General features: G+C 38.4%; 1 protein-coding gene across 1 annotated transcript; it reads right to left on the bottom strand.

The window, feature by feature from the left end:
• Window positions 1–7,584: 7,584 nt before the first annotated feature.
• Window positions 7,585–9,310, bottom strand: LOC115119925 (ankyrin repeat domain-containing protein 9-like). The gene has a single exon (XM_029648822.2). The coding sequence runs from the start codon at window positions 9,021–9,023 to the stop codon at window positions 8,139–8,141; it is 885 nt and encodes a 294-aa protein (XP_029504682.1). The 5' UTR covers window positions 9,024–9,310; the 3' UTR covers window positions 7,585–8,138.
• Window positions 9,311–11,873: the final 2,563 nt, after the last annotated feature.

Below are 11,873 nucleotides of genomic sequence, written 5' to 3'. Positions count from 1 at the left end.
CTGTATTGACTAGAACCCCCAAACTAAAAGTAATAATAATAATTGATCATATTACTCCAGTGCTAGCCTCTCTACACTGGCTTCCTGTTAAGGCTAGGGCTGATTTCAAGGCTTTTACTGCTAACCTACAAAGCATTACATGGGCTTGCTCCTACCTATCTTTCCGATTTGGTCCTGCTGTACATACCTACACGTACGCTACGGTCACAAGACACAGGCCTCCTTATTGTCCCTAGAATTTCTAAGCAAACAGCTGGAGGCAGGGCTTCCTCCTATAGAGCTCAATTTTTATGGAATAGTCTGCCTATCCATGTGTCAGACGGAGAATCGGTCTCGACCATTAAGTCTTTACTGAAGACTCATCTCTTCAGTAGGTCCTATGATTGTGTAGTCTGGCCCAGGGGTGTGAAGGTGAACAGGAAGGCACTGGAGCGACTAACCGCCCTTGCTATCTCTGACTGGCCGGTTCCCCTCTCTCCACTGGGATTCTCTGCCTCTAACCATATTACGGGGGCTGAGTCACTGGCTCATTGGAGCTCTTCCATACCGTCCCTTTGGCGTCATTTGAGTGGGTTGAGTCACTGATGTGATCTTCCTGTCGGTGATGGCACCCCCCTTGGGTTTGTGCTGTGGGGGAGATCTTCGTGGGCTACAGTATACTCAGCCTTGTCTCAGGGTAGTATGTTGGTGGTTTGAAGATATCCCTCTAGTGGTGTGGGGGCTGTGCTTTGGCAAAGTGGGTGGGGTTATATCCTGCCTGATTGGCCCTGTCCGGTGGTATCGTCAGACGGGGCCACAGTGTCTCCTGACCCCTCCTGTCTCAGCCTCCAGTATTTATGCTGCAATAGTTTACGTGTTGGGAGGCTAGGGTCAGTCTGTTATATCTGGAGTTTCCTGTCTTATCTGGTGTCCTGTGTGAATTGAAGTATGCTCCCTCTAATTCTCTCTCCTTCCTCCCCTCCTGGAGGACCTGAGCCCTGGGACCATGCCTCAGAACTACCTGGCCTGATGACTCCTTGCTGTCCCCAGTGCAACTGCTTGTGCTGCTGCTCCAGTTTCAACTGTTCTGCCTGCGGCTATGGAAACCCGATTTGTTCACCTGACATGCTACCATGTCCCGGACCTGCTGTTTCGACTCTTTCTCTACCGCACCTGCTGTCTCTAACTCTGAATGCTTGGCTATGAAAAACCAACTGACATTTACTCCTGAGGTGTTGACCTGTTGCACCCTCTACAACCACTGATTATTATTATTTGACCCTGCTGGTCATCTATGAACGTTTGACCATCTTGGCCATGTACTGTTATAATCTCTATCTGGCACAGCCAGAAGAGGACTGGCCACCCCTCGGAGCCTGGTTCCTCTCTAGGTTTCTTCCTAGGTTCCTGCCTTTCTAGGGAGTTTTTCCAAGTCACTGTGCTTGTACATCTGCATTGCTTGCTGTTTGGGGTTTTAGACTGGCTTTCAATATAGCACTTTGTGACATCGGCTGATGTAAAAAGGGCTTTATAAATACATTTGATTGACTATATAAGGGTATATAAGGGTATTATAACAGGCCTTTATTAGTCTCTTAGCCAATTGTGACACACGCCAATATGACTATAATAATAATGATATATGTTTAATTAAATAGGCCTTATAAAGCTTATACAGGGCATTTAAACAGTCCTTATAAAGCTTATACAGGGCATTTAAACAGTCCTTATAAAGCTTATACAGGGCATTTAAACAGTCCTTATTAAGCTTATACAGGGCATTTAAACAGTCCTTATGAAGCTTATATTTAAACAGGGCATTTTAAACAGTCCTTATAAAGCTTATACAGGGCATTTAAACAGTCCTTATAAAGCTTATACAGGGCATTTAAACAGTCCTTATGAAGCTTATAAAGGGGATTTAAACAGTCCTTATGAAGCTTATACAGGGCATTTAAACAGTCCTTATAAAGCTTATACAGGGCATTTAAACAGTCCTTATGAAGCTTATAAAGGGGATTTAAACAGTCCTTATGAAGCTTATACAGGGCATTTAAACAGTCCTTATAAGCTTATACAGGGCATTTAAACAGTCCTTATGAAGCTTATAAAGGGGATTTCCTTATGAAGCTTATACAGGGCATTTAAACAGTCCTTATGAAGCTTATACAGGGCATTTAAACAGTCCTTATGAAGCTTATAAGGGCATTTAAACAGTTTAAAGCTTATAAAGGGGATTTAAACAGTCCTTATGAAGCTTATAAAGGGCATTTAAACAGTCCTTATGAAGCTTATACAGGGCATTTAAACAGTCCTTATGAAGCTTATACAGGGCATTTAAACAGTCCTTATGAAGCTTATAAGGGCATTTAAACAGTCCTTATGAAGCTTATTTAAAGGGCTTATTTTAAACAGTCCTTATGAAGCTTATACAGGGCATTTAAACAGTCCTTATGAAGCTTATACAGGGCATTTAAACAGTCCTTATGAAGCTTATAAAGGGCATTTAAACAGTCCTTATGAAGCTTATACAGGGCATTTAAACAGTCCTTATGAAGCTTATAAAGGGCATTTAAACAGTCCTTATGAAGCTTATAAAGGGCATTTAAACAGTCCTTATGAAGCTTATACAGGGCATTTAAACAGTCCTTATGAAGCTTATACAGGGCATTTAAACAGTCCTTTATGATACAGGGCATTTAAACAGTCCTTATGAAGCTTATACAGGGCATTTAAACAGTCCTTATAAAGCTTATACAGGGCATTTAAACAGTCCTTATGAAGCTTATACAGGGCATTTAAACAGTCCTTATGAAGCTTATACAGGGCATTTAAACAGTCCTTATGAAGCTTATACAGGGCATTTAAACAGTCCTTATGAAGCTTATACAGGGCATTTAAACAGTCCTTATAAAGGGGATTTAAACAGAGCTTATACAGGGCATTTAAACAGTCCTTATGGCATTTAAACAGTCCTTATGAAGCTTATAAAGGGGATTTAAACAGTCCTTATGAAGCTTATACAGGGCATTTAAACAGTCCTTATGAAGCTTATAAAGGGGATTTAAACAGTCCTTATGAAGCTTATACAGGGCATTTAAACAGTCCTTATGAAGCTTATAAAGGGATTTAAACAGTCCTTATGAAGCTTATACAGGGCATTTAAACAGTCCTTATGAAGCTTATAAGGGATTTAAACAGTCCTTATGAAGCTTATAAAGGGCATTTAAACAGTCCTTATGAAGCTTATAAAGGGATTTAAACAGTCCTTATGAAGCTTATACAGGGCATTTAAACAGTCCTTATAAAGCTTATACAGGGCATTTAAACAGTCAGGGCATTTAAACAGTTATAAAGCTTATACAGGGCATTTAAACAGTCCTTATGAAGCTTATACAGGGCATTTAAACAGTCCTTATGAAGCTTATACAGGGCATTTAAACAGTCCTTATGAAGCTTATACAGGGCATTTAAACAGTCCTTATGAAGCTTATACAGGGCATTTAAACAGTCCTTATGAAGCTTATACAGGGCATTTAAACAGTCCTTATGAAGCTTATAAAGGGCATTTAAACAGTTTAAATTTAAACAGTCCTTAAATACAGTTTAAACAGTCCTTATGAAGCTTATACAGGGCATTTAAACAGTCCTTATGAAGCTTATACAGGGCATTTAAACAGTCCTTATGAAGCTTATACAGGGCATTTAAACAGTCCTTATGAAGCTTATACAGGGCATTTAAACAGTCCTTATGAAGCTTATACAGGGCATTTAAACAGTCCTTATGAAGCTTATACAGGGCATTTAAACAGTCCTTATGAAGCTTATACAGGGCATTTAAACAGTCCTTATGAAGCTTATACAGGGCATTTAAACAGTCCTTATGAAGCTTATACAGGGCATTTAAACAGTCCTTATGAAGCTTATACAGGGCATTTAAACAGTCCTTATGAAGCTTATACAGGGCATTTAAACAGTCCTTATGAAGCTTATACAGGGCATTTAAACAGTCCTTATGAAGCTTATACAGGGCATTTAAACAGTCCTTATGAAGCTTATACAGGGCATTTAAACAGTCCTTATGAAGCTTATAAAGGGCATTTAAACAGTCCTTATGAAGCTTATACAGGGCATTTAAACAGTCCTTATGAAGCTTATACAGGGCATTTAAACAGTCCTTATGAAGCTTATACAGGGCATTTAAACAGTCCTTATGAAGCTTATAAAGGGGATTTAAACAGTCCTTATGAAGCTTATACAGGGCATTTAAACAGTCCTTATGAAGCTTATAAAGGGGATTTAAACAGTCCTTATGATTTAAACAGTCCTTATGAAGCTTATAAAGGGCATTTAAACAGTCCTTATGAAGCTTATAAAGGCATTTAAACAGTCCTTATGAAGCTTATACAGGGCATTTAAACAGTCCTTATGAAGCTTATAAAGGGATTTAAACAGTCCTTATGAAGCTTATACAGGGCATTTAAACAGTCCTTATGAAGCTTATAAAGGGGATTTAAACAGTCCTTATGAAGCTTATACAGGGCATTTAAACAGTCCTTATGAAGCTTATAAAGGGGATTTAAACAGTCCTTATGAAGCTTATACAGGGCATTTAAACAGTCCTTATAAAGCTTATACAGGGCATTTAAACAGTCCTTATGAAGCTTATACAGGGCATTTAAACAGTCCTTATAAAGCTTATACAGGGCATTTAAACAGTCCTTATGAAGCTTATACAGGGCATTTAAACAGTCCTTATGAAGCTTATACAGGGCATTTAAACAGTCCTTATGAAGCTTATACAGGGCATTTAAACAGTCCTTATGAAGCTTATACAGGGCATTTAAACAGTCCTTATGAAGCTTATACAGGGCATTTAAACAGTCCTTACAGGGCATTTAAACAGTCCTTATAAGCAGGGCATTTAAACAGTCCTTATGAAGCTTATACAGGGCATTTAAACAGTCCTTATGAAGCTTATACAGGGCATTTAAACAGTCCTTATTAAGCTTATACAGGGCATTTAAACAGTCCTTATGAAGCTTATACAGGGCATTTAAACAGTCCTTGTGAAGCTTATACAGGGCATTTAAACAGTCCTTATGAAGCTTATACAGGGGATTTAAACAGTCCTTATGAATCTTATACAGGGCATTTAAACAGTCCTTATGAAGCTTATACAGGGCATTTAAACAGTCATTGTGAAGCTTATACAGGGCATTTAAACAGTCCTTATGAAGCTTATACAGGGGATTTAAACAGTCCTTATGAATCTTATACAGGGCATTTAAACAGTCCTTATGAAGCTTATACAGGGCATTTAAACAGTCCTTATGAAGCTTATACAGGGCATTTAAACAGTCCTTATGAAGCTTATACAGGGCATTTAAACAGTCTTTATAAAGCTTATACAGGGCATTTAAACAGTCCGTATGAAGCTTATACAGGGCATTTAAACAGTCCTTATAAAGCTTATACAGGGCATTTAAACAGTCCTTATGAAGCTTATACAGGGCATTTAAACAGTCCTTATGAAGCTTATACAGGGCATTTAAACAGTCCTTATGAAGCTTATACAGGGCATTTAAACAGTCCTTATGAAGCTTATACAGGGCATTTAAACAGTCCTTATGAAGCTTATAAAGGGGATTTAAACAGTCCTTATGAAGCTTATACAGGGCATTTAAACAGTCCTTATGAAGCTTATACAGGGCATTTAAACAGTCCTTATGAAGCTTATAAAGGGCATTTAAACAGTCCTTATGAAGCTTATAAAGGGGATTTAAACAGTCCTTATGAAGCTTATACAGGGCATTTAAACAGTCCTTATGAAGCTTATACAGGGCATTTAAACAGTCCTTATGAAGCTTATACAGGGCATTTAAACAGTCCTTATGAAGCTTATAAAGGGGATTTAAACAGTCCTTATGAAGCTTATACAGGGCATTTAAACAGTCCTTATGAAGCTTATAAAGGGGATTTAAACAGTCCTTATGAAGCTTATACAGGGCATTTAAACAGTCCTTATGAAGCTTATACAGGGCATTTAAACAGTCCTTATGAAGCTTATAAAGGGGATTTAAACAGTCCTTATGAAGCTTATAAAGGGGATTTAAACAGTCCTTATGAAGCTTATACAGGGCATTTAAACAGTCCTTATTAAGCTTATACAGGGCATTTAAACAGTCTTTATAAAGCTTATACAGGGCATTTAAACAGTCCGTATGAAGCTTATACAGGGCATTTAAACAGTCCTTATAAAGCTTATACAGGGCATTTAAACAGTCCTTATGAAGCTTATACAGGGCATTTAAACAGTCCTTATGAAGCTTATACAGGGCATTTAAACAGTCCTTATGAAGCTTATACAGGGCATTTAAACAGTCCTTATGAAGCTTATACAGGGCATTTAAACAGTCCTTATGAAGCTTATACAGGGCATTTAAACAGTCCTTATGAAGCTTATACAGGGCATTTAAACAGTCCTTATTAAGCTTATACAGGGCATTTAAACAGTCCTTATGAAGCTTATACAGGGCATTTAAACAGTCCTTATGAAGCTTATACAGGGCATTTAAACAGTCCTTATTAAGCTTATACAGGGCATTTAAACAGTCCTTATGAAGCTTATACAGGGCATTTAAACAGTCCTTGTGAAGCTTATACAGGGCATTTAAACAGTCCTTATGAAGCTTATACAGGGGATTTAAACAGTCCTTATGAATCTTATACAGGGCATTTAAACAGTCCTTATGAAGCTTATACAGGGCATTTAAACAGTCATTGTGAAGCTTATACAGGGCATTTAAACAGTCCTTATGAAGCTTATACAGGGGATTTAAACAGTCCTTATGAATCTTATACAGGGCATTTAAACAGTCCTTATGAAGCTTATACAGGGCATTTAAACAGTCCTTATGAAGCTTATACAGGGCATTTAAACAGTCCTTATGAAGCTTATACAGGGCATTTAAACAGTCCTTATTAAGCTTATACAGGGCATTTAAACAGTCCTTATGAAGCTTATACAGGGCATTTAAACAGTCCTTATGAAGCTTATAAAGGGGATTTAAACAGTCCTTATGAAGCTTATACAGGGCATTTAAACAGTCCTTATAAAGCTTATACAGGGCATTTAAACAGTCCTTGTTAAGCTTATACAGGGCATTTAAACAGTCCTTATGAAGCTTATACAGGGCATTTAAACAGTCCTTATAAAGCTTATACAGGGCATTTAAACAGTCCTTATGAAGCTTATACAGGGCATTTAAACAGTCCTTATGAAGCTTATACAGGGCATTTAAACAGTCCTTATGAAGCGTATACAGGGCATTTAAACAGTCCTTATGAAACTTATACAGGGCATTTAAACAGTCCGTATGAAGCTTATAAAGGGAATTTGAATGTGTTCAGTGGCATGGTAGAGCTTTAAAACAAAACACTGACAGCACTATGACACTTCTAGGCCACAGTATGCCGGCAGAGAGCGGAGCTGCTGCTGACTACAAATGATCTAACTATCAGTTAAGGCAATAGGAAAGATACCAATCAATAAGCTTGTCACTTCTATTCAAATTATAAAAGACTGAAGAGAAGAAACAACAATGAAGCGAGTTTCGATTTATTTGTTTCTCAAGTTCTCTTTTCTCTTGAGTATTATGTTGATAATGAGGAAAGCGCTCACTGGAGAAGCATAATGGAATTGACAGTGGCATTTTAAATATGTTTAAAAGTTCCTAGATCATAATTCCTATTAAGTTATTAAACATATTTGAGGTAATCATTCTATACAGATAACCAATCACACATGGTCTTTGTTCTGTAGGCTATAAAAGCGTAATATTCAGCACAGCAATGAAAATATATTGTTATACTGTAGTCTCCACTCTGAGACATTTGCATACAACTTATATAAAAAGGTTTAAAAATCAAATAAAAATAATTTACACAATTACCTCTTCATTTCATATGAAACTTGAATCACAGATATTATCATAATTAGCACCCATTCTTATAGCCTCTTAATTTCATACAAGGGGTTTGTATTGACACAACAATACATAGGGCCTACATGCTCATCACACAGATATCTTAATCATGCTAAAACATTCATATAAATACATAATGTAGACAGTTTTTTAAAACTTGTCAAAACACGTTTAAAACCCTTTCAGCTGTCCAAGCTGTTTGCAGGGTAGTGGTTTCAATGAGGAGGGTATGGGAAGCTCATCTAGGCTGTCAGGGAACTGCTCTGGTGGAAGCTGCCTCAGAATTGTTTGCATAGCCATGAGAAACAGTGGAGCTGGCTTCTGTCCAACGAGGTATTTGAATTTGTCCTCACCTAGGACTTTGGACCAACAAACTGGGTCTCCTTCGAGCGCACTCTTCATTTTGAAACGAATCTCTGGCATAAACATTAACAAGTTGTCAAGACACAGCTTTTTGGGCCCAATGTTCACTTTGGAGTCCCACAGCTGTTCCAAAATGACATCCAATGGCGTCATACCGTTTTGATCTTCTGCCTGTGGCGAGGCGCCGTTGCCCAACAACAGAATAACGGACTCTGAGCGCAGGAGCTCACAGGCCAGATGCAGTGGAGTTTTACCGTCCTCCATGTGAAAACATCCGCCTCGGTTCATATATGACCGCAGACTAGGTAGTCGATGCGCTTCTTGCAATATGAGACCTAGTATGTCCCGTCTGTCATATCTGACAGCCATCGCCAAATGCGGGGCCGATGATGGACAGCAACAAAAGCGCTCGCCGGGCATGGCCAGTGCTTCATCGGTGTAATGACTGAGCAAGTATTGAGCATAGGCTTGGTGGTCATGTACGATAGCGTACAGCAATGCCTCCGAGGGAGTGTAGGATCTCTGGCTGGCGTCTTCCTCCCAGTAAAAAGTCTCCATTGTCCGCATGTCCTCCAACATCCAAACAGGCTTTAGATCTCGCACGGCCTGATAGAAGAGAAAAGATTGGTATTTTCGCTGTTTGCATTTCTCGTCCGTATGGAGTCTACCATTGTTCGTAGCCGACGTAGACATGATGATCTGAGGTCCGATTGCTTTACGAATGCCCCTCGTTCGTGTCCTTCAATGAGACCGCAGTTCATGCTATTTATAAAACATCAAATCGCACATACTGTCCATGGTAGCCTACTAGGTTCAAATACTTATATTGTTTGTATGTAGGCCGGACTATTCTAATACTTCGAACTATTATAATATACACGTTCAAGCACACACGCAGGATTAGCCTAGATTCACACACATCGGCTACAGGACCCCCATTTCACAGCAACCGCCCCCAACACACATCTGAACTGGGAGTGGGATTTCCCTCCGCAGTACAGTGCTACTACGCAGGCGCCTGGATCTAATATTTTAACCAAATGTTATCTGAATTAAATCGTAAAGAGGAAGGAATATGTAGGCAATAAAAATATGTTGAAGGCAAACAAAGGTATGTAAATTGGTATTGGTATGTTATGCAGATCACATTTACCACCCTCCTCCATGACCTCTTCAATGAATATCCTATACCTTATGAACAGGGTATGAAAACCATGATCAAAACAGTTTTTTCCATTCACATTCACCACAAATACCAAGGTATGAATACTGTTGTGTGCATGTTTTGTTGATCATCTGTATAATTACTATTTTTTGGATTCACAGACTTCACCCTCTCTACACCTCTGATGAATATAACAGGAAACCTGTTCGATCACAATGCCCTGCAAAATCATTCTGGCTATGGATACGGAGAACATCAACACACCAGAGGACTTGAGGCTCTGCAGGAAGTTGACCTCATATTTAGATTTTTTAATTATGCTTTGCCACTAAAATCATAATAAACACTGAGAACTAAAATATTGGGTTATTGTTACGTGTATTATTATTATTATTAATAATAATATGACAAAAATATATAGGGAGGGGGTATTATTTAAAAAAAAAAAGATTAACCCCAAAAGGTTATTCAAAAGGTTCTTCGAGGAAGCATTAAAACGGGTTCTTTAACAAACCCTTTTAAATGGTTCCTCAAAGAACTTATAGGGGTTCCCCCACAGTTTCAATTTAAAGAACCCCTAAAGGTTACTACAGGAACCTTTTCTTTTTATAAACAATAAAAACATCGAAACATCAGGTCTACAGTTTTGTTCTAGACCAATGACATCATCACTTCAGAAATCTTAACAAAAGTTTGAAGTTTGGATTTTCTTAAACAATAGGTCTAATTGAAAAACTTGCAGAACTGACCCATTCAGTCCAAACATCTCCATTATTACAAAGTATGTATTTATTTAGGCACGTAAATCATTTAACCATTCAACCAATTTGTCTACTTTGGTTTTGCTTAGCTATAGCTCTCCAGGAGGCAGTGGCCGACAATTCCACTAATTAAAACATATGGCCATGTTGATCATTGACATTGTCTTGAAATATGCCAAGGAATACAACAAATAACAAATGTGGTTCCCACTTTAAAGGAAGCACAACTTATAAAGGCTTTATAGCCTACACGAATGCTTCATAAGCACTACATAAAGGCATCATAAGCACTACACAAATGCTTCACAAGCACTACATAAATGCTTCATAAGCACTACATTAAAGACTTCATAAGCACTGCAAAAGGCTTCATAAGCATTACATAAATGCTTCATAAGCACTACATAAATGGTTATGCTTCATAAATAGTCTGTGTATGTCATACTCTATAAAGGTGTATAAACATGTTTTTTAAAATTTTATTTAACTAGGCATGTTAGTTAAGAACAAATTCTTATTTACAAGGACGGCCTACCCCAGCCGGACCCTGGATGATGCTGGGCCAATGGTTTTTCAAAGACCCCCTTTTAATGGTTCCTCAAAAACCTTTGGGGATGAATTTTTTAACGACCCCCCCTATTATTATTAATAATACGCATACCAACAATAATAAACACTGACAACAAAAATATTGTGTTTTGATTTTAGTGGCAAAGCAGAATAAAAAAATCTAAATATGAGGTAAACTCCCTGCAGAGCCCCAAGTATAATGGGTATTGTCAAGGTTTTCGCTGCTGGTCATTTGAGTCAAGTGCAGGAGAGCAGAGAGAAGGTGATCAGGCGTCTTTATTTGCCAAGAGCAATAAACAGACGGGAGCAAAATCCCGTCAATACAACTATAAAGTCACCAAAATAATTCCCCAATGGGTACAGGCAATGCCCAGGGAGAAAACCCAGACTGGCGCGATAAACATAAACCCAACACAAAACAATCCCACACAAAGACATGGGAGGAATAGAGGAATATATATACACAGTGTAATTAGGGAATGAAAACCAGGTGTGCGGGGAACAAGACAAAACAAACGGAACAATGAAACACGGAGCGGCGATGGCTAGAAGGCCGGCGACGTCGACCGCCGAACGCTTCCCGAACAAGGAGGGAAGCCGACTTTGGCGGAAGTCGTGACAGCTATATCCTCTTGTGTGTTTACATTCTCTATATACATAGTCAGAATGATTTTGCAGTGCATGGTGATCGAACAGGTTTCCTGTTATATTCATCAGAGGTGTAAGGAGGGTGAAGTCTGTGAATCCGAAAAATAGTAACAGATGATTAACAAAACATGCACATGACAGTATTCATACCTTGGTTATTGTGGTAAATGTGAATGAAAAAAACTGTTTTGATAATGCTTTTCATACACATACCTTGTCCATAATGTAGAGGCCTATGGGATATTCATTGAAGAGGTGATGGAGGAGGATGGTAAATGTGCTCTGCATAACATACCAATAACAATTGACATACCTTTGTATGCCTCCTCGTCTGTATATTTGCAGACACAGACACAAAAGTTAGCAGTTCAGTCATCTGCACCCAATACAGCTAGTCTA

Source organism: Oncorhynchus nerka, linkage group LG13, assembly GCF_034236695.1.
Source record: "Oncorhynchus nerka isolate Pitt River linkage group LG13, Oner_Uvic_2.0, whole genome shotgun sequence".
In the NCBI taxonomy this organism is placed as follows: Eukaryota; Metazoa; Chordata; class Actinopteri; order Salmoniformes; family Salmonidae; genus Oncorhynchus; species Oncorhynchus nerka.
Note: the sequence above shows the minus strand (reverse complement) of the source record. Positions and strands in the feature narration are given on the sequence as shown.

What these genes read in the sequence shown, in the direction of transcription:
- LOC115119925 (XM_029648822.2), bottom strand. Translation starts at nt 9,023, where the DNA reads ATGTCTACGTCGGCTACGAACAATGGTAGACTCCATACGGACGAGAAA.